General features: G+C 38.8%; 1 protein-coding gene across 5 annotated transcripts; it reads left to right on the forward strand.

The window, feature by feature from the left end:
* Positions 1 to 4,305: 4,305 nt before the first annotated feature.
* On the forward strand, positions 4,306 to 22,945 carry trdn (triadin). Of its 5 annotated transcripts, none has more exons than XM_069158426.1 (7): positions 4,306 to 4,745; positions 10,806 to 11,004; positions 13,802 to 13,843; positions 19,016 to 19,039; positions 19,447 to 19,494; positions 22,013 to 22,144; positions 22,724 to 22,945. In XM_069158426.1, the coding sequence occupies exons 2-7, from the start codon at positions 10,818 to 10,820 to the stop codon at positions 22,744 to 22,746; spliced, it is 456 nt and encodes a 151-aa protein (XP_069014527.1). In that variant the 5' UTR covers positions 4,306 to 4,745; positions 10,806 to 10,817; the 3' UTR covers positions 22,747 to 22,945. The 5 variants fall into 5 exon arrangements, with proteins under 5 accessions (XP_069014527.1, XP_069014525.1, XP_069014529.1 ...); XM_069158424.1 differs by having other exon boundaries at positions 4,310 to 4,745; positions 22,013 to 22,174; XM_069158428.1 differs by lacking the exon at positions 13,802 to 13,843 and having other exon boundaries at positions 4,310 to 4,745; positions 22,013 to 22,174.
* The last annotated feature ends 1,267 nt before the right edge of the window (positions 22,946 to 24,212 follow it).

Consider the following 24,212-nt stretch of genomic DNA (forward strand, 5'->3'; position numbering starts at 1 on the left):
AGCGCTCGAGATAGATAAGCACAGGATGTGAAAAGAGGAAGGAGGAGAGGTGGAAAGAGAGGGATGCCAGGAATAGAGGAGAGGACGGGGGGAAGTGTAACTAGAACAGCTCGGATAAAAGAAAGGAGACTAAGGGAAAGGGAGAGGGACACAGAGGGGCCAAAGAGGTGAGGGTGAAAGGAGGACATTAAGTTTGAGAGGCAGAGAAAAGTGTGGAGAGGGAGAGAGAGTGAGGAAGAGGAGCAGAGAGAGACAGACATATACGCTTGATGTATGACTGCTGTGTTCTTCACATCTGTTTTAATAAGAGACTCAGTGTCCTCGCTGTTCTCTGCTGGTTAAAGGCCTGCAGCTGTCTGCACGTCCAAAACCGGTAGCTGGTGCCCCGCGGCGACTTTATAAACAGAGCACACAGAACACCAACGATCCTCTGGCCTCGAAGTTCATTTTGAAATTTAAAACCACATCTTACCTACTCTATAAATATATGTCTTAATTTGACAAGTGAAAACAAATAAACATCTCATTACTGTAAGTAACACTTTGTCATGTAAGCTATCACATCCTTTCCATCCATTTCAGATGATTAATGACATCCCTTATTTATTCTCATATTCAAATTTTACTGTGAAAATGACATCTTCAAATGTAAACTAATATTCGTATCGCCTCTTTTTGCAATGTGACATGTCATGGCAGGAAAAGCACAAGTATTAATGATCTATTTTACATAATTAACTATCAGCCTTTCCATAATAGTCAGTTTTAATGCCATTTTCAGGCATTCAGCTGCTTCTTTTCTTTACACTTCATCTGCTTTCATCAGTTACATGTCAAATTACATTTCAACTGCATCTCTTAATGTTCAACTGATATTTCACATTTCAGTTCTACTTTCATTTACACTTCTCTAAGTTGTTCCACTGTAACTGCTATTAACTCACATTATTTAGATTGCCACTTCACTGTGTCCCAAATAGCGTATTCTCATACAAACACTCACTATTTTGAGTGCGTAAGTGTGTTCACACAGACAAGTATGGAAACATGCAGTGCACTACAATTACACAAAGGATGCACTCAAAACTGTCAACAACTTGAGTGTGAAATGCTCAGCGGACACTCAACGGTCGCCTTCTTAGCTACATAAAAAGGAAGGGATAACATTTTTTTTCAAATTAAGGTGTCTGAGGAAGATGCAGCTGCTGCAGAACACAAAACTGTATATTTGTCACCAAGTACCACCAGACTGCTGTTGGAAGGAAGTCATCCGTGTGTTTATTGTGGGAGCCAAACAGAGGGCATGGAAACATGTTTATTTCTGGGTAAGATAATAAAATAACTGCAGACATATTGGCGTGTGATGCATTCAAATGTCACGGTTATTTCCTTAAGTGCGGAACGGCGGTTTGAAATGAAATTCAAGTACAAGTCAAGTAGGACTATTAACATGTAAGAGTACTGTATCTGAGTGTATTAAGGGAAGTACAGCATTAGGAACACAGCTACTGACTCTCCAAGCTTCAGATTACAACCTTACTTTGTGCGTGGGCAGGATGTCATCTCGCACAAGCAGTGACACAGGGACTGTGACGATTCCCTCTGACCAATCAATGATCTATCCACAGACAATAGACAACCAAAAAAAAGTGAGAAGAGTCAAGCCATGCCAAGTCAACCACTACTTTACCTAACGGGTCACTACCTAAGATCCACGGGGAGATTTTTCAAAGTATGTAGCATAGCGACAAAATTGAAAACCTTCAAGTTTAACCATATAGAGCATGAAGCAACTATTGAGTTACACAATGTCTAGGTCTGAACCTACAAACTTGAAGTGTTATAGTTCAGGCAGGAGCTCGTCCTTGTTCGCTGTCTGAGGTGCTGAACAGGCAGCAGAAGGGCAGGATATCTCTCCGAGGTTCTGAACCTCTGCCAGCGCCTGAGAGGCAATAAGGCTCTCCTTGCTTTGTCCCTGACAATTTCAGAGAGCCATAATATCCCTCATTTCTTAGTGTGATGATCTGATGACAAAAACCTTTGGAAATGTCATCACGACAGTAGCAGGAAGCTTCTGTGTCATATCTCTTCAATATCCTGAGATACAGATGGAAAGGACAAAGTCCTCAGGATGTATCAGGGAATTTCTCTGTCAAACCAACATACGCGCATTCCCACACACAGGCTACTGTCGTGCAGACATGAGCCTCGTTCTTGTTGATTGCTGTTAGTTTCATCAGAATTACTTTGGATGGTTGGTTTCATCAGAACATCTCTCATGGGTGCATGCTCTTGTGTGTGCACATAGCATTGTTAGTTACTACTGCTGCTGCAGCTAAGGTGTAATTTTATATGAAGGACAAGTAAGCTGCTTCCCCCAAATCACATCTGACTGGATGATTACATGAATAAGCCCCCAAGTTCTACCTGAGCCGTCAAAAAGGTTTTAACGGGAAGAGACAATCAAAAATATTTCTGGCTTATATTTAGCATATAACAACAGATAACAACAAGGAGATAGGATTAAAACCAGAAAAATGTTTTATTATCCTATTGCGTCTTTAATTTGTATTTCTGCCACTTCTATTTCCACTCTACCCTGCAATAGAAAGTTAAATGTGTGAAATAAATTTAGCTTACAACATAATTCTAGCCTTTTTTCATATTTGAACAAAACACCAACAAATCATGTAACAATGAGATGTTTCTGAGTCTTTTTATGTTGATTTTACATATTATCAGAGATTTTATGATGGAAAATGATCAAATATGATATATAACCTGTGACCTGTCAAAAAAATGTGATAAACACAGTGAGCAGTGTTTCTGGCTACGCTCTATTGGCAGAGCATGCATACCAGAGACTTTCTCTAGCCGAGAGGACTGACTTGATGTTTCGCCCTATGCTTTTGAAATGCAGACAAAGTGCCATAATATTGTAAAATAATACCGCGAGGGTCGACTGACTCACCTGTCTTCCCCTACCAAATGCCTGACTAATTCACTGCACGCTATTCTAACAATGTTCATGCTAAGAGCTACCTGGTAGCTTTAATTGAGATTAAATAATTGAGTTAATGTTAACAGACAGAATTGATGACAGTCATTGAGTTGGGGTTGTGACGCTCAAAACAATGTATCTATCATTTTACAGTTGCACCAGTAGCAACAGTCTCCATGTGCAAGTATGAGTGTTTCTGTAATTACTCTCACCGGCAGAGACACAAGTTCTGCACTGCAGTTTAATCAACCTTAGCTTCTTCGATATTTGCCTATATCAGTTATTGGTGATGAAGCAAATTGTACCAAATCGATAGTGGCATATTATTTAGAGATATGGGGGGGTTAGTTTGTGTGTGCGTGAGTGCGTGAGTGCGTGTGTGTGTGTGTGTGTGTGTGTGTACCCCCAACCCTCATCCCCCTCTGTGCGCCCTACATTTAAAGCAGTCCAGTCCAATGTTAACACCAGCTGCTGTCTGTATCTCTAATTATAGCCTCTGCAGTGCAGGCTCCCAGGGCAGGACTGGGGGTCAGGTTACTCCTTCACACTGCTCCCGCACATAGATGGGCACGCACACACACACCCCCGTTTAAACTGGGCCTCCAAAAACAGGTTCTGACGGTTTAAAAACTCACATGTGGCTCAGCTAGATATTTATTCCCTTATTTACTCTTCACTTTGACCTCTGTTTGACAAGTTGGGCACTTAGGAGGAAATATGTTTCCCTTGGAGGAAGTGCAGGAAAAGTTGGGAGATTTAGAAGTTTAAAGTACTTTATTCTTGAAGTTGTTGTCAAGGGCACAGAGTGAATATGTCTGGTCTATTGATAAGGTCCTGTAAAATGTACTGTTGCTATTGGTATTCAGGAGCCACCAAGCATTTAAAACATTTAAATTACATTAATGCACGCAATAAAATAAAATAAAATCAATGAGAGTGCAACTTAATTTGATTTACCGGCGTAAAGGGATTGCCTCGATATTTTTTGCCGTCAGAACAGGTGAGATCAGAGATGGGGATATGGGCCTCTCAGAGAGGAAACACTGATGAAATATCAGCTGTTAGCTGTTCCCAGCTGCCTCCATCATTATAACATTATAAATAATCTCTGTGTTTCTCAGCCCTGTTGCGCAGGAGATTTTTAAACCTTTATCTCTTCACTTTATTCTTTCCTCCTTTCTCGTTCTTCTCTCCATGTTTTGATCTTTTGCTCCTTTATGCCCTGTTTTCTTCCTCTCTATTCCTCTCCTCCTCCTCCTCCTCCCTCCCTCCACTTCTTTCTCTCTCTATTTTGGACCCTCAGAGGGGGGCAGGGTGACTATCAGTGGGCCGACCCCGTCTCCCTGCCTCCGTCTGTGGGTTTCTCCCTTTCTGTCTTGCTCTCTCCAACATTTTAAATCTTAGAAACATTGACTTAATCATTTCTTGGAAACCTTCAAGAGCAGCTTTGAAAATACCGGGGACAACAGAAACAGAAGAATTGTTCATTGGATTTTCTTCCATTTTCTCCTGTGGGGAAGTTTTTGTGTATTTTTAGACCTACTGTGATCCAGCTTAAGACAATTGTTGTGCGCTCTTTGCTGGTGGATTGTTGCCTCCATCGTCTTTTCTCACAATCAACTGGGTCCAACAAAGGATTTAACGAAGGAGTTACATGTGTGTTTCTATGGTAACTCTGCATTTCTGGAGCCTTTGAGGGACTGAAGGTTATCAGTCAACATCCAGCAAACTCAAAGACAATAAGGTACTTTTAAAATCCATTTCACTCTGGCTGAACTTTATAATAATGATTTAATATTGGTGTTTCTTAAATCAAGAGGGTGTTGCACAGTCCGCAGTTATTCTTTCTCATTGTCATTTCAAATGTATGCTGTAGGCTAGCTGCTAGTGAGGGTATACTGCCTGGGTTTCGTAAGGGTTAAAACCGTTGGTGCTATAATTGTACACGTAAGCTGCTCCCTTTGGGAGGTGTACTATAGTACACATCAAGTCACATTAATTTATCTTGACATTTATACATTCAAATTTTTTTTGTAATAGAAAAACTTTGAAATAAACTTAGAGGTACATTTTAAAATGTACAATTTTCCCCTAATGACTAAATTATACACTTTAACCTGTTGCTTTATATACCACTTGCAGGTATAATATTGCACTTTTACTTGTCACCCCAAATATACACATATATACATCTAAAATGTCTTAAATGTACTAAATTCAACTATAAAAAGGTGATTAACTACATCACACTATGAAGAAACGTGTATTATTTTTTTTTAAAGCCTAAACAGCATCAAGTATTTCAAAAGGAAAAAAAAGAGATATTTTCCTTTTTTTCTTTCCCCTTTACAGCATCACAGGATCTCTCAGATGTCTTGTCCATAGGGGGTCCTGGTTAGAAACAACTGCATCTAAAAACATTTCACTCTGATGTTGGAATAATCTATTATCTTTTTTTCCTCTCTTTTTATTCTTTTCTTTTTTCTTTGTTCCTGTGTCATTAGGTAATTTGTAAGAAATGTAACCAAGAAGAATGATTGACGTGAAAATCACTGCTCTCATTATTTCCTAAGCTGCATCTACCACATGCGAGAACATGCACGTGTCAAATGCGTATTACCTTTACCAGCTCAATCTTTCACAAGAAAATCATGCGTCTGCACCCTCTTATGTTCAGTGTGCTTCTGAGCCAAGCTGATAACAAGCAATGATCAGTGATGGTGGAAGATGTGTTTAATCCTTTACCAGAGAAAAAGTACCAACACAACAATGCAGAAATACTTCATTACAAGTAAAAGTCCTACCTTTTAGGGATGGGCACTACATGCAAAAATACTAGTCGATATTCATGGGGAACCGTTCTACTGTTATTCAAAGTGACTGTGCTGTGGTAGAGTTATGATATGTCAGCTTTATCTGGCAGAGCACTGGCTGCACCTCATTTCAGCTGATATATTTGAAGGAGTTTCAAAGAGAACTTTTTGACGGTGGTAGCAGTCTTTGCATGTCTCTGCTGTTTGTATTGCAGCATCTAATCTCACAGTCGCAAACAAGTTTTACCAGGTCCTAGAAGTAACGTCGTCTTCTTCTGCTCCTCTGATTGTTTAATCGCAGTTGGAAAACAGCTTTTTGATGCATTACTGACACTTTCTGGCAGTAGTAATGTATTCCTACAAGGTACATATAAAATTACTATTCGAAAATTAGGACCCATACCCAAGGCCGTTCAAATCTTACTTTGGAATAAATACATTGGTATTATAAAATAAATTTAATGAAAGTATCAAAAGTCAAAGTACTCATTCAGCAGAAAAAAGCCCCCTGAAGCTATTTATTCTATTACACTTTTATGACACTATTATGCCATCATTATATGGCTAATACAGATGAATCACTTTGTAAGCAACATTTTGCCGTAACAGTTGCTCGAGGGGGAGCTAGTTTCAACTACTTTTTATACCTATGAACTAGATCAGTCTAGTGGTTCCCGACCTGGTGTTGGATCTGAGGTTAATTAAAGTTTATGAATCCCTTTCATAAACACCTGAAACTAGGTTTCCCAACTCGAAAACATTTTCTTCTGGGGTCAGTTCAATTGAAATATTGTGCTTGAGTAAAACTTTCAACCAATGGAAATGATACCCAGCAACTTTGCTTTAAAAGCAGTGCCATGGCTATTTATCAGAAAGTTAGTGCACTCCAAAGAGAATTTAATGACTCACCATTTCACCTTTCATTTGCCCTCAAATGCCAGATAGTAGCCTGCACCGGTGTTGTTCTAATTCTGTTCATTCCTTTGGTGTGGAGGAGGCAGCAGCAGCAGCAGTTGGTGTCCTTGTGTGTGTGAAGATCAGCTCACCACTTGATGGTAACAACAGGTGGGGTGGGTCATCTGTATTTCAAAAGAGGACACACACACACACACACACACACACACACACACACACACACACACACACACACACACACACATTAAAAGAGAATGGTTGCAGACTATGACTCACAGTTCGACAGATACCGCTAAACATGGGAGAACTATACTGTAATTATGTGTTTTGGAGCAGTATGGTTAAGTGGATGATTGCAGGACATTTTGACTGTGCTCCAGTCTTGTGTCATTGTACCATTGTGGCTGTTTTACCTGCTGTGTATCAATATGTTGGCCTGACTAGCCGTTGCCAAGGCTTCACTTCATCAATGGTCAGCTTTTATATCGCGCACACACACACACACACACACACATACAGGAACTCTGAGCCCTGCTTCTGAAATGACACACACACACACCAGCTTTTGTTTACCAGATCAATGCTTGGCTTTCTTTAAGAGTGTGTGTGTGTGTGTGTGTGTGTGTGTGTGTGTGTGTGTGTGTGTGTGTGTGTGTGTGTGTGTGTGTGTGTGTGTGTGTGTGTGTGTGCGTGTGTGTGTGTGTGTGTGCGTGTAGAATTATGTTAAATTGATTTTGCAGTTTGTTATCTGAACACAGCGACAGAAAGGTCAGCCTTAGACCAGCTACAGAATCAAAACACATCCATTCTTCACATTAAACAACCATCCTGAAAGACATAGATACTGTACAAAAGTAAGAAAGATGGATGGATGCGTGCATAGATGGCTGGATGGACGGATAGACGAATGGATGAAACGATGGAATGACGGGTGGATAGATGCATGGAATAAAGGACGAATTGACAGACAGAAGGAATGACGGAACAATGGATAGATGGACGGACGGACAGAAGAAACGACAGAATGATGGAATGATGGATTGATGGCTGGAAGGACGAATGGACAGACAGAAGGAATGATGGATGGATGGTTTCGCCTCCTGACAGGTCAATCTGGCACTACCAATGTGTTCTTGTTTTTAGCATCAAGTTGTTGCTGTTTAATAGTGATGCGCAGTCGAGCACATTTTCTTCCGCGTTTGAGTGTGCAGGCTACATAATAGGATATAATGTGGCCAATTTACTCAAGTGATTGAGTTTAACTCACGAGTAGAAATATAGTGAGAAATAATGAGGACCAAATTGTACCTTGAGGTATGTATATGACTGTATATAATGAGGGGACAGCGGGAGCATTGTCACATCTCTACATTCAGTTTAAATTAATTGGGAGCAAAGATGAGAGCCACCACCTAATTCTCTCAATGAGACTGTCATAATGAACGCTTCAAACTGGACCTGCACAAGAGCATACAGTACTCGCATGGATCTGCATCCTTCAGACTCTCATTAAAGCGGAAGATATTCCATCCTATTTTAATTCAAATCTCCACGGTAACTATCACTTCATATTAGCAGATACACTCTGTAAGAGGCAGACAGAGAGACAGGCACCACATAATAAACACAGGCACGTATTCATACAATGATGAAAACTTTCTCAAGAGAAGTCATCTGTCTTGAAGCGCATATTTTAGAGGTAGAATGTAATCTCCTCATCTCCTCTGTCTGTCTTTCTCGCTCACTCTTACTCCTCATATGTCTCGTTCTCATTCTCAAACAGATCATATTTAAATGATTCACCAACACCTACGTAAATAAACAGTTGCTGTCTGATGTCAGATGTGCCTGTTGAATGTATTACTGTGTATTACCAACAGATTGAAGCTAAATAAACTGGGCTCGGTGTAAGACTGCACAATTAATTGTATTAAAATCGTTATCTTGATTCATGCCTCCGTACGATTTAATTTCATTACGAGCGCTCGTACTTTCTCCCAAAACAAATAACAACACAGCGTTACACCACATGATGCAGAGCAGCAGTAACGGGCAATAGGGATGTCATGCCCAATTCTGCCAGCCCGCTGAGAACTGCATGCACCTTGCAGGACTGCACAGCTAAAAGGAAAACTACCCGATATTGTACTGAATTGGCAAAGTAGTAGGCCTGCTGTTTAAAAACAAATTAATCTTCTTTGTCGGGTTCATCACTGGTGATAAATTGTGCCGCTAAATTCATTTGATTCCCATCAAACTTGAATTTGAAGTGTTATTATTGAGTCATAAGGGGTACATGCATTTTTCAGCAGAATTGATTGCAGCTGCTGGGTAAAGCTGCCCCTATTATTTCAGCTTGGGTCATTATAAAATGTGTAATATTCACACGGTTGAGACAAAATGGCCCAAAATATGAGGTACATCTCACGAGGTGAATGTGAATCCTGGTGGATAGAGAGAACTAGGCATAACACAGGCAGCATTAGATTGCTAGGAGTTGTCTTCTGTATCAGGCAAATGAATGCACTAAACATTTATCGTGAAAACAAATCATGATATCTCAATTCTAAGCAAAAAAATTGTGATTCTCATTTTATCCAGAATAGGGCAGCCCTAGGTCATTGGTGAGTTCATGGTAGAAAGATGTCAATATCATGTAATACAGTACACGTACAGCACAACAGCATAATGGGCTGTAATCATGCATTGTTCTTAGGTTTTCTAACAAAGGCCTCAAGGCAAAGGGGACCTTTTAATCCCACAATACTCCAGACGTTTCTGTGGTTCCTTTGATTTCTCGAAATAACTGTATTTCAATGCCAATAGTCATTTAATGTGTCTTCACGGTCCAGAACTATTCTGTAAAAGACAGAGTAAAAACCCCAGCCATCTCCTTTTGTTTATAATCCTCCAAACCTGGCTGCTCAGTTTTTATATTGATTTTTATAGACACTGACACTTTCAATGGTGAGGCCAGCAATAACAGAGACCTGGAAAAAGTACTGTTTCAGCAACAAATGGGATCTATAATATTTATAGCACACTAGAACAATAATATTGTGTCATCTAAGTGAAAGGGCACAATGGTGTAAGCTGATTTTGTGACTACAAGCGGCTACATGTAGTCTCAAAACTTTAAAGGGATATTACAAAATTGATAAACAGATGAAGATTAAGGGAAACACAGTTCACCCAGTGACTGTTGAATAACGTCTTCTGTGGCTCTGGAGGCAACCATGTCTCTACATTTCACTTTTACATGCAAGCTGTAGGGAGGAGGTGTGGGTGGATGGTGTGCATAGACTACATAGTGCAGGTCTTTGACACTGGAGACTGTGGTCTGCATCTTGAGTCCTGTAATGGTTGACTTTAGGCAATTATAGCACTTTGCTTAAGGTTTTGGGAAAATAGTGGTATTGGTTAAATGTCAATACTGTAAAAAGAAAAAAAAGTCACAGCAAACTATTTCTGTGGTACTTGTGACTGCGATTTTTTTTTCCCCCCATTATCATAACCATAAAAAAGTTGTGTTGTCAGTGAACATTTTACTGACAAATTTACTCTCAAGCCAGACATTAATTAGCACATTGTCTACATTATGTTGATTAAGACACCATTTGGGAAGCAGTAATTATCATTTATATATATATATATATATATATATATAAACATTTTCTCAAAATTAGTACTATACAAATGCAATTTCTGTGGGACATGGTTGCTGGAGGAGCTCTGCAGTCTTAGAAAAACTAACAGTGATGTTGTCATCGGGGTTATTTCCGTTTCAGCTTGAAGATTATCAGTTTATAAAAGACAGGCTGTGTTACAAACTGCAGGTGTGAAATATGCAGTTCAAAAAAGCAAGCATATGATTCTCTTCAAATTAGTCAAACTCATTCAAATATTAATGAGTGTAATGATACCAAAAAACTGTCAGGGATAAAACTTCAGATAGTTCTGCATTTTATTTTGTTGTAAATTGTATTGGTTAGTCATCACAGCCTGCCTTCTCAAAACTTAAAACTTTCTGTCTCTTTTTCTTGTTTTCCTCTTTTCTTATCTCCACCTGTCCCCAGCTCTCTTCACCAATGAGCAGTCAGACCAACAGCAGGGAGGTGGTCCCTCCGTCTCAGCCCAATCAGAAGACATTTTTGGATGATGTCATTTTAACCTTTAGTTCGCCGATGGCCTGGCTGCTGGTTGTGGCCCTGATCATCACGTGGTCAGGAGTGGCCATCGTTTTGTTTGATCTACTTGATTACAGGACTCTATCAGGTAAAAAAAATATCCACTTTTATAGTTATTCTAATCTTTTATTGGATTATTTTACATTTGAATGTGTATTAAACTTTGTATTGTTATTGTTTTTACTCTTCTACAATAATATAATCCCATCAAACAGTGATTATAACATGTTTGCAAGGTTTTAAAATACCTAATGACACTTTCCGTCCACTCATGCGTCACCCATTTTTCCACATTTCAGTCACACATCCATCTTTCGTCACAGCATTTTTCAACAACCTTTCAGGCATTTTTGAAGCAGACTTCAAAAGTGGACGTGCTCTCATGAAGGTCGTCATTTTCAGCAGCGTCCGTGTGTCAAAAAGTGGGACGCACACCCTCTCATTTTTCTCTGCAGCACATGTTAGTAACAGAACTGTTCAGCGTCTGTGCTGCTTTAATGCTGGGTGTGTCTTCCACTCACATGACAAACAGATACATTGAAAATGACAGTTTTAATAAAAATGCATTATTATTTCCATTTTCACACTCGTTCATGTTCAGTTACACTTTAACATTAATAAGTCCATTTATGTACCAGCGTAGCTGCTGTGTGCATAAAGAGATGTATCCACTCCTCCTCATTTTCCCTGCATGTCTAGAAAAGATTGAAAGGGTTCGTCCTGGTGTTAACATGTACACTAATACCAGTCACACAGGGGTGATTACAACATTGTAAAGTAAAACGAGTTATTCCATAACCTGGTTTACATGGACTTCCGTGGACTAGCCTGCTGCCACGCTGCAGAGACCAAGAGCAGCTTTTAATCTTGTCATCTCCGTTTCGCGACTTAATTGTGTCAAGCAATATTTTGTTTTCTGTGATCACACTTTAATTACTTAATTGTCACGATAGATAGATAGATAGATAGATAGATAGATAGATAGATAGATAGATAGATAGATAGATAGATAGATAGATAGATAGATAGATACATAGATAAGACTTTATTAATCCCACAGTGGGGAAATTTAGTCGTCACAGCAGTATAGAAACAGTTAGGAAAAAAGGTGCACACAATAAGAAAAAATTACAAATACGTATACAATAAAAAACAAGGTAGATACAATATTTTTTTTTTTTTAAAGTAATACCAATGAATAAATACACACACACACACACACACACACACACACACACACACACACACATACACACACTATATACACAAAAATAAATAAATAAAATTTGGGATGAAAAAAAAAAAAAGTGTCAGGTGCTATGACACAGTGCTACATTATTTTAGGCTGGTGTTGAAAAGTCTGACTGCTGTCGGGACAAACGACCTGCGGTAGCGCTCTTTCCAACACTGAGGGTGCAGCAGTCTGCCACTGAAAGAGCTGCTTAAAGCTCCTACAGTCTCATGAGAGGTGTTGTCCAAGATCGATGTCAGCTTGGCTAACATCGTCCTCTCACACACCTCCTCAATGGAGTCCAGAGGACTGTCCAGGACAGAGCTGGCCCTTTTGAGCAGCTTGTTCAGTCTCCTCCTGTCCCTCTCTGTACCTGCACAGCCCCAGCAGACCGCTGCATAAAAGATGGCAGACGCCACCACAGTGTCATAGAATAACTAGATAACAGAAAATACATTTTCCCTGAGCTTGCAACAGTCAAAATCTATCCTTCAAACACTTTCAGTTCTACTTAAGACTGTCGGCTCACTGATGTGATGAGCCTTACAATCCCTTCAATTTATATCTTTGGATAATGAGAGGTGTCGATGGCAGCAGAACAGAATAAACCAGAACCACACAACAGTTCACAGCATTGTCGTTTCATATTTACAGGGCAAATGGGACAAGGTTATCAATCTTCTCATCCTGAAATGTTGTATTAGCCTTTTAGATACTCAGACTAGGGACCTGTGTAACTTAAAATATTGCCTCAGGCAAGTTAGGACAGATATATAAATATATTAGTGTACATGTTAACATTCTCGTGTTAAACGTGTTGATAGCCTCGCAGTTTAGTTTTGAATCAAGGCTCTAATGTCAAATCACTTATCACGTTCAGATCCAGTGTTACCTTATTGGCAACATTATAATATTTGAACTGTTCAAATTGTGTTAAAGGATGATTGTTTGCAGTTTCACCACATAATGTGCATCATATCATATTTTGCCGAGCTTTATTTTACTGGTCTATAATTTCAGAGTAATTTGGCTTTAATCATTGGAAGATAGAGACAGTGTTCAATCTGTATACATCCTATTAATTCATCTTTTGGTCAGTAATATACTCTCGTTTAGTCTGCAAATTAGGTGAACATGCAAATTAAAAAAAATTTGTCCAGAATCAAACATTTAACAGATATGGGGGGGGGGAATAAAAAAAATATTGAATATTTGTTTGAAATTAAATGAAGCTTATCTTCTGTGGACATTTCTACTTTAGTAATAAATTGTATTGCTCTTTTGAGAAAGGTTCTTTAACCTATAACAAAACATAAGTTTAAATTGACTGAACTTCCATGATCAAAATAAACCTGACTCACAAAGGTCAAACTGCTCCCGATCTCCCCCCCACACACAAAAGGAAATCAATCACTTGCTGTATTCCACTGTGCAGTTATTTTACTGCCATAATGACCTTTCTATCACGTTTACTGATATCTGCCCTTTACCACTCCCACCACTTCCTACTACACATCGCCATGTATTTGGATTATCCTGCAGCACATGGATAGTCCGGCCTCACACATCCAACATCTTTAACTCCTCTCCTCTCTTCACCCCTTCACCTCCTTGTCATCCTCATGCCGTCAATCACCTGCCATCCCATCCAAAGACTACACATCATACTGTGACGACCCCGTGTGTTTATCTCCTGGTAAAAAAACAAAACAAAAAAACACACTTTGACTGCACTGCCTGCTTGTAGATGGTTGCCCTGCATATGTTCAATATTTCAAGTTGTGAGACTTTGAATTTGACTTTTTTTAAAGGGTAAATCAACACTAAATTAGCATAGAAACTGGTAAACCTTTCACAAGTAAGTGTTTTTCACCAGCCGTGGATCATTAAAACTCTGCTACGATCCAAGACAACACTGATTTGTGTGCAGTCACAGTGCTGGAAGGTTGAAAAGGACAAAAAAAAACCGAGTGTAGCAACAGTTTTCTGCCCTAAAGAGCTCACCACTTCAGTCAGCTGCTGAAGTTTTTAGATATTTCCCACTGAGACTGTGGACAATTTTTGGTGAAAAGAAAAAAACTGAAAATATAAAAAGGATGTTAAAGAAAGCTGTTATCCTGAGTGAAGGCCTTTTCATACTATCTCTATTCTTTCCCATTTATTCTTTCGTGGGATTTTGTTCTTGGGATGGCACATTATTTCATGTGTTAAGCACAATGTAATAAATTGTGAGGATTGTATCGAGTTTAATAAAAAACTAAGGCAATGCTAGCTGCTCACAAACTGTCTGCAAGTTTCTCAGCCCAGTCACTTAATGGCCTAAAAGTTCAGAGTTTAGTCAAAAGACATACTCTACATGGATAAACCTGTGGAGAAACAGACCCTAGCAGATGTTAAATAATAGTATAATAGCATCCTCCATTTTGGCTCTCCCAGTTCTCTCTTGCAGTGCAAATTCACAGTTCAAAGTTCAACAACTTCTTACTCCATGCAAAAACACGTGTACCTTCAGCTTCACCAAACCAATAAATCCACCAATCATGATGGTTCCATTGACATGCATTCATTTGGCCACACAATGTCTGTTAAATCTGTAGTAAAGCTGTTCCGGCATGGAAGATCACTTTAGACCTTATGAATGAAATGTGAATGATTATCTTCCAAGCTCTACAAGCATCAGGCATTCAGTGTTGATTTACCCTTTGAGCTTTAGTGCACTGATGTCAAGCTTTTATTACGTTATCTATTGTATAGAATTAATTTTATTCTGGTCTGCTATCAAGGGTAAGCAGCCTGTGTTTATCGAGCTCCTCTGCTGCAGATGGATGGCAAATTAAAGGAAAAAAACAACAGAAAGGTGTTTGACCACCCGAGCATCCCGAATAGCTTCAGTGCTGCTCAAAACACTACTTCAGGGTCTTAGGATATGATTCATAAAGTTTTTATTAAAATATTTAAGCCCCTTTTCAGCTGCTAGTACCGACTCCGCTTGACTCTACTTGCTTCTTTTGGTTTTCCATTCGTTAAAAGTTGCAGACAGTATGTGCTATTATTTTTGGTATCACCTCCACTGAGGTTTTTACTGAGCTGATACTACGGTAACGTGTAAATACTGAAAAGTACCTGGTAACAAAAGCAAGCACAGTCGAGTAATGTCGGTACAACAGTGGGAAAAAAAGGCTTTAGAAACTACGTATTCCCTGTACGGCATAATTTTTTTTTAATTTGTCACCCATCAGTATGTCCTAAATCCCAGTCTGACGGTGCATGACAAGTCAACACTTGTGCTTGCATCAACCGTGTGGAGCTGCATGTTTATCTGTATTTCATCTGGACCTGCTAATCCTCAAATGACAAAGAGGCCGTGTGATAAACAGGCTTAAAATAGACCTGTAAGTATCTGGTGCTGACTATTGCATCTCATGACTGCAATGTTAGAATCATTCCCATTAATCTGTGTAAAAAAAAAACGTCTGGATGACACAAATAAAAACATAATATCGATCACTATTTTTACTTCATTTTCCTCCATTTGAAGTTTTGACTTTTGCTCTTTTAATAATGTCATCACCTTGCACCAACTTTAATGGCACGAGGGGAGAATTAGCACCACCAACCATTAAACTTGAGGCACTTAGCTTCTAGTATTTCAATGAGCATCTATGGACACTAACATCATGGATTTAGTTGCAAAGCCAAACACGGCAGCAAACACTGTAAATGGCTCATTATCATCATCATTGGATGTATGTGTATTATTAAACTGTGATTCAAGGCATAAAAATACATAAATCATTAATCCAAATTCTTTCTATGACAATTAATAACTGAATAATTCAAGATTGTGACAGCGCTGCCTGTTGGGATTTCAAATTAAATAAATTGTCCAATATATCAGATTTATTTTGTTGGGACTGCTGCCAAAGACAAATATGCTGATGTGGCTAAGATGATAATTTAGGAAAGCTTAAACAGACAAAATTGGACACCCCCTACAGTACATGTCATGCAGAGGTATTAATAAATAAAAAGGAAATGCACATGAAAAGCTTGTGTTGGCTGTGCATTGGAGTTATCTTCCACTTCCTGAAGCAAATATTTGCAAGCTGACAGTGACAAACTACTGGGCTGCATTTTTTTTAATCACAAAGCTTTTCTCCCACCATGACATTTCAATAAAGACTAGTGTGTGTATATATATATATGAAACAGCAAAGAGATATTATTGGACAAGAAATGCAATCCTTGTATTATATACTTTGTGGAGACGTAACTATTCACAGTCACATTGTGAGGACATAAAGGAAGAACCCTGTAAATCAATAGATTTTAGAGTAAAAACCCAGTTTAAATTGTGGGTGAGGTTAAGCTGAGGACACAAAAAGTCTCCATAAAATCTTTGCAAGTCGATCTAATGTCCTCTGAAGTGATGGAAACCTAACTGTGTGTATAGCGATCACACAAAGCCGCACCACAAGGATACAGACATAGAAATCAGGAGACGGAGACGCACACACTGGCGGAGACCTACTGTATAGAAAAATACAGTAATTCAAAGGCGATTAAAGCCGGCTGAACAGCAGGATGGAAAAAAAAATGCATATCAGATGTCAGATAGAGAAATGCAGCAGCGCAGACGGGGAGATTTTAATCAGTCACCTCATCAAACCCTTGTTTTTTCTTTCTCTGACAGACACGTACAGGCAGAAAACAGGTCTTCTTAATGCATGCGGTTAGTCTTTAAAAGGGAAAATTCTTAGATTGGGGCAGCTGGATGGAAACCCAGTATTTATTCTCTGACATTACTGAGGGATTGTAAAACTATACAAGTCTAACATGTATTTTGACATCAGGAAGTAAGGAAGAGAAAGGAATCATTTAGCTTTCCTTATCCAGCTCAGACGTCTCTTTTAAACTACTTTATGCTCTTTTTCTACAGAAGGCTTTTTTCACAGAGCCCCTGGGGTTTCTCTTTTTTATGTTGGCTTCACAATTTGTATTTTTCATCTCTTTTCTTTGGGTTTATCATTTTTGATGTGCCTGCTAAACTTACACTAGACAAAAAAACAAAAACAAAAAAACAAAGGCAAAACTACCTTTTGGAGAGGAGCCGCGGGAAGACAAAAGGGTGTGAACATGAAAGTAAGACTGTGAGAGAAAGTACGTGCAAGGAGACAACAGAGAAGGAAAAGAGTTATAAATTGGATAGAAAGAAAGAAAAAGAAAGTAGACATGGAAAAGAGAGTGAGTAGATAAGTAAGAGCAATAAAAGGAAGACAGAGCATTAGCGAGGGGAAATGCAAGCTTTCTATTCCTGGCATCTCTGGTGCCGTGTCTGGCGTGCCAATCAAAGAAATGTCATTGCATTAATCATTTGTTTACGAGGCTCCATTAGCCTATGCAACTCCACCACAGTGGGCAGGAGATGGGCAGAAAGTCTCCTCCACCTGGGAGATTATTAAAGAGATCCACAGGGAAAATCAAAACAATGCATTTAGCACTTTGGAGCCTACAGTTATCATAATACATGGCTGGTGGTGATGAATGTGCTAATTCACATGTCCCTCTGAGAGATAGATACAAAACACCTGCACTGCAGCGGCGGTATTTTATCACAGTTTGTTAAAACACCGCGAGCAGCTCAAGAGCATTTATTATTTTTACGGCCAGAGAAACTCACACAAAACTAACATGATTATTTTTCTTGATACATTCGGGCAGTTCAACAACAAGTCATACTATATAATATACTGTACAGCATGCACAGTGTATCAACCAAATATATACATTTCTGCAATTCTGTACAACAGGAGCCAAAAGCAGTAATTCGTTTTTAATGAATTGTTCAAGAAGCTGTAAAACAGAGATTTTAAAGTGGAGCGGAAAAACAATTGTTTTAAAGGCTCTGTGAGCAGCCTCTGGTACAAAAATGAAATTAAATAGTGATAACAGTGTAACACATGGCTTTAAAATGCCCATTTGATACAACCTTGTCACCTCAAACTCGTACTTCTAAAAATACTTTACCTTTTCCAAGACCATAATGAGAAAAAGTTTAGCCAAATGTTGAATTGATGTATATGAGGTTAAAAAAAATGTGACTGTAATCCAAGGAGTGATTACATTCAAACATAACTTTCATCAGTTATGGTTAGTTGGAGATGTCTAGGAGACAGGCTGAAAACTGACAGTCTTCTCAAATGTACAGTAACAAAAATGTCAACATACTGGTACCACTTACTAATAAGACACCGTTTATGAACAGCCTATACTGTATACTATATTAATGGCAGCATCACTGGTTAATAAATCACATATCTGTTATAAGACAGTAAGAAGAACAACTTTTAGGTTGACATGTCTTCTCAGTCATTGTCTATTAATCCAGTACAACCATGAATACAAGGTAATGACTGTCACTTTCTACTAAGCCATTAGGTCTACAGATATTGTTCATAATTCATCAAGAAGCATCATGTTTCTCAGTTTAATAAGCCAACAGCAAATGTTAGTCTTTCATTTGTAATTCTAAATCTTCATAAAGCCACCAGCAAATGATTTGAATAATTGTACATCAAGCCTTTTCTAATGTTAATATTGTGCAAATAAATAAATCCTGTTTCAGATGTTCTGCAGCTGTTTTTTTTAGAAGGTCAGAGGTCAATTAAATTTGAATTAAAGAACAAAATTGACAAACCCTGCAGGAGGAGGATGAACACAAAGCTGGCAAATACAGGCTCATGACTGATCGTTAAAGCTTTATTTAGTATTTATTAATCGTTTCTTGGTACATTTGTTGGTAAAATTGAAATGTTCCTTCTGTTGGACTGGAAATGTTAGTGAGTGACACTACTTCATATTCATACAGACAACGTCAGAGGTGGAAACGCAGGTAAAATGCATCAGGAATGTTTAAATTCTGCTTTGTTTGTGTTGTTGCCGTTTTTTGCTGTGGTCTCATTTGGCATGTCCTCTGCATCATAGAGAGATACAAATCCTAACATGTTGTCCATTAGAAGTGTGTTTTGTGTGTGGTTTTCTTTCCATTTGTTATGTTTGCTGCATTACAGTGGCACAGCTATAAATCTACTGCTGTATGTGTCTGAGAATGATTGAAAACATAAGCAGAGCGATTAAGGCTGATAATCATTGCTGTTCTGTATGACTTTCCCTTTACAGATTCTCCTTTTATTGTGTGTTCTTTCCTCCTTGTCTGCCCGCCATTCTTCTTTTTCTCTCGGCATCCTTGACATCACACTGTCTCTGTTTATGCCATGTTTGTGTGTCTCTCCCCCTCAGGTCTCCCTCCTCCTTCCGCCATTGCCAAGAGAGGTTTGAAGACTAGAGGCAAGCAGAAACTTCATATATCACATGCACGTTCACTCCTGAGTGGGAATTTAAGTAATCTAATATCAATCCCTCCACATAACCACAGTATTTAATGCAAATTCAAATAATCTGCAATATTTGCATGAGTTTGCAATTTTGCACAATTCCTACTATTACTTTACAGCTAAGTTACTCAATAGAAGCTCTGCTGAAGACATTACAGCACAAAGTACGAGCGTGGATCAGAAAATTCGGAGACTTCTCCTGTTGTGCAAGTGTGTGTGTAGCACCCTGACGAGCACAGAGGAGCTACAACCTTCGTGATCAAGTACTCAATCGCTTGATCAAAATCAGCACCTGAGGTGTACATGTTTTTATAAGCAGTGTTCTGGGTGCATCTGGGATATGCTCATACTCCTGAAACTTAAGCAGAGTGCGCACATCAAAGTTTGTGTCAAATTATTGGGGGATAGAGAAGAAACATGAAGCAAAATCCGGCAAAACTAGTGCATTTTCAGCGCACTGAGAGTGGGTGCATTATGTTAGAGAAGCCAAGTGCCATCTTGCCACAGTTAAAAATATTTTACCTTGCCTCAGATCATCACAGTAAATCTCAAGAATTCACATTGCACGACCCCACAAATGTCAAAGAAAAGCCACCTGGTTGCACTCTTGACCTGCTGCGTCTTTTTCGGTTTTGGGCAATGACCGTCTGCCCCTCTTGAAATATGAATGCCTCTCAAAACACATGGCTTGGCTCATTGCTTCTTTGCCATAGGCTCCCTGTGCCATTTTAAGGGGTTTCTGTTGATAAAATGTGCGTGTGCCTTCTGGTCACGCCCACGAAGAAATTGCAGACACTCACCAAAGCATGTGTAACTCAGGCGCTGATGTTGATCAAGTGAAGAAACTTCTCCTCTCTGCTCCTTGCATGTCACAGTGCTGTGCATTGTTTGACGGCAACAGGAGCAGTCTCAGAACTTTCTGATCCACCCTTGTAAGCCTTTCAAAACAAAACTCATGAACAAATATAACTTCTTAATTACAGTAAACACGGCTCTTCAAACTCTCTTCTCATCATGACTGGAAAAAAACAGCAAAAAAAAATGAAGGGACGGGGTTTATGGGAAATAGGTTTTTATCATGAGGGTTAGGTTACCAATCGTATCACACACTATGTGTGAAATCACATCAGGTTATTGCTTCCATCCAGTTGTAAGAGATTGCACTTTGTTTTTGTGCATTAAAGTACAATTTTTGATCAAAACTATAAAAAAAAAACATATATATATACACACACACACACACACCCCACATACCTGTATGTAGAGATGTGGGGACAGCTTAGATGTCTTGGTGCTCTTACACATCATATGATCATATGTAATAATAATTACATGTAATAATGCTCCATTCTTACTGAAAAGTGTTGAAAACAGAACTTGGCCATAGGAAAAAATAAAGGAAGCTTTATTCTTGCTTATTCTACAAAGATCTTCTTAAATGATTGATGCCAGATAAAGAGTAATATTTCAAGCTGACTTCTTTTCAGTTAGAATCACAGGTATCTTAAATCTCACAGCCTATTTAGAAGGAGAAAAGTACTCATTATGCTGTATGGTGTCATCGTGTGCTCCACACTGAACATGGATGAGAAAGAAAAGAAGAGAGTCGTCTGAGGAGATGAGATGAAAAATAATTCACACGGATGGTCAAGCTAAAGGGTACAAGACCATCTCCCAGCAGCCCGATGTTCCTTTGACCACAGCTGCTGATATTATTGGATTTAAGGATTGTAGCCAAACACCCTGGATGAGAACAGCTTGAATAGTGAAAATAGCAAAGTAACAGCTGTGTCGGATTGCACCAAACATTGCTTTCTGAATAAAAGGGGGCTCTTTGAAAAAAAGACCTCACTTTTGAAAGATGAACATAAAAAGTTGGCTAAAATGCATGTTGATTAGTGGTTCTCGGAGAATGTCTTTTCTTTGGAAAACAATAAGAGCTTTTTGGTGAGCAAGCTTTACGTTCACAGAGGACAAAATGAAGCGGTTAAAAGAAAGACCACCAACCTGCGCTGAGAAATGAGGCGTGTTATGGGGCGTCCGGAACAGGGTGGCTTCTCTTGTTTGCAGGTTGTTGCTCCTCCAGCAGGACAATGACCCGAAACATGCATTTAAAAGCAAAAAGAATGGATGATGACGAGAAAACACTGGACCCTTCTAAAGGGGCCGGCTCTGAGCTCTGATCTATAATCTAGTGAACATCTACGGAAAGAGCTGAAACAAGAGAGAACAGTCCGTTGTGAGTCAAACTACCAGTTGAGAAGTCTCTATAAAAGTTACAAAAATCTTTTTTCAGTCATTTCCTAAAAAGTGTGTGCTACAAAACATTAGATGAAGGGTCTCAATATTTTTTTCATGCCATTTTTATTTGATGCATACTTGAAAATAACATGTTCCATCAAAAATCACGAGCAAAGTGCCTGTTCTATGAACATTTGGTCCATAGTTCTATATTTATTCTACTCTCCCAGGTGTGGTTCGTCCAATAAAGTCAAGCCCTGCTGGAGTCCCTGTTGATGTTACAGCTCAGGAAAGCACCGATTGGTTGGAAATGATATGGGCGTTTGCAATCGGTTTGGTCGCTCCTGATGAGGAGGAGGAAGGTATTCACCAGCTAACTGAAACGTTCACATGTAAGAAAACATCACCTCACACAGATTAACCATCGAATGATGGCAATCATTAATAATCCACATCAAGAGTGTGATGCTCACCCTCCCTAACATTTTATTAAGGACCAAATCACAAATGATTTGGAGCCGTCACAACATAGCACTCGCTGATTAACAGAGTTATGATAAATATGATGCATCTTTAACACTAAATTGTGGAAATATAAACTTTCCAGCTTAACATCTGCATCAATTAACAGCAACAATGTTCCATACAAAATACAGGCTATAAATTGCATTTCAAAACTTGAAATTAGCCACTTGTATTTCTGCAATAGTTAAAAAATGCTCTCATTCAGACCGATAGTGAGTAGCAGAAAGTAATTAGTTATTGTACCGTGAAGAAGCAGCTTGTAGAAAGGGGAAAAGGTAACATATATCGATGTTTTGTATGTAAAGAACATTTTCTCTGTAAGAAATAATACCAGTATTTTTCCGTGCGTGTCATTTACCGCCCAATAATCTTTTTGGGAAAATTCTGTTTGATAAATGTTCTTCTCTGTATTTCAGCTTTTGTCTCAGATGAGCTCTGAAGGTGGAGGAGGTTGAGAGAAGACAAGAACGGACAATCACGAAGAGCCGAGGAGGACGAGAGGAGTTGAAAGAGAGGAACAGAAGTGGAAGAGAGGATGTAGGGAAATACAAGAAGGAGGTTGTACATTATACTACAGTAATGTGGTTTTCTGTCTGTTGATAAATGGAATTTGATGAATAAAAACTTCCAAATTAAAACCTGTGGTTTCTTTTTTGCCACAGCACAGAAGTCTTTATCATTATCTACTGTGCATGCTGTTTTCGGAACTTTCCGTATTTACTCGAGTAGGAAAGCTTATTTGAAACAAAGAGTCTATCTTTTAAATCCACAGTCTATGTTAGGGACTTTACAAAGTGCATTCCACACAAGAGAGATATACATTGCCAAAATGTTGTAAACAATATGAAATAACTCAAAAATGTCAATCAATAAATCCTGTTAGTTACAGGATGCAGAAAGTATTATCAGAAACCTACCAAAAGTATCAAAAGTAAAAGTTCTTATTATACAGTTGTTGGTTGATCCAATGAGAAGCATATTACTGACATAACGTTGGTTACGTGCGTAATTTACGCACAGCAACAACCAGCATGGCTTGAAATCAGCTGTCTAATAGAATCTGAATCTCACAACTTTACTGTTGTTGTTTACAAACTCAAGAACCGAGAGGCCATTTTTGTTTAGTTTAAACTGAATATTGAAATATCTACACAGAAGTCAATCAATGAATGCGTCAATGAGCCAAATCTATGTTTACCATAAATAAATTCTCCCCGTGCAGCCCAACCACGAAGATAAAGTCACTCAGTTTCAACTGAATTAAAACTCACATTAGAACACCTCATTTAACTCTTTTTAAACAAATGTTTGGTCATTTACCTGTCTGTTCTGCGGTGCAGTAGCTGCAGGCCCATTCGCATCCGGCTAACAAGCGTCTTCCTACAGCATGTGAGGCGTTAAGGGAACATCTGTAAATTGTAATTGCAGCATTTAGGGGACATCTGTTAATAGTAGCAACAGAAAACAACGTGGGTTACACTCTCTACCTCTAAACGGCATGAAAACTAAAGATTTGTGCCATAATGTCATCTTCTTTTTCCTAAAATGGATTTCATAAACTTAGTATAAAAAAAAAAGTATTGTTCAGGAACCGGTATCGAAGTCAAGGTACCAGCATCAACAAGTTTTTGAACAATACCCAGCAATAGAGGCAGATAGCAGTAATGTCTGAAGTGCTTAAGTACATGTTTTTTTTATATTTTTATTTCAATATTTGAGCTGCGAGGATGGTGTGGTCATGTGTAAAGAAGGTTCCTGTTGGAGATGAACTAACTACATGCTGTGGAAGTTCTCGTATGACCACCGTGCGCTGGTAGAATTATAACTCAGCTGACCTGGAAAAGACTGTGGCTCTGCTGTGTAGAGCTTCTCTCCAATTACAGGATTTTTGCTCAGGACTTTAAC

The sequence above is a fragment of the Embiotoca jacksoni genome, unplaced genomic scaffold, assembly GCF_022577435.1.
Source record: "Embiotoca jacksoni isolate LCO1_2020_lvr unplaced genomic scaffold, fEmbJac1.0.p SCAF_23, whole genome shotgun sequence".
NCBI lineage: Eukaryota > Metazoa > Chordata > Actinopteri > Embiotocidae > Embiotoca > Embiotoca jacksoni.

Coding starts and splice junctions, on each gene's coding strand:
- trdn (XM_069158424.1), top strand. CDS start 10,818: ATGAGCAGTCAGACCAACAGCAGGGAGGTGGTCCCTCCGTCTCAGCCC. Junction 13,844..19,015: donor CCCCGTGTGTTTATCTCCTG/GTAAAAAAACAA, acceptor ATATTCATACAG/ACAACGTCAGAGGTGGAAAC. Junction 19,495..22,012: donor GAGAGGTTTGAAGACTAGAG/GCAAGCAGAAAC, acceptor CTACTCTCCCAG/GTGTGGTTCGTCCAATAAAG.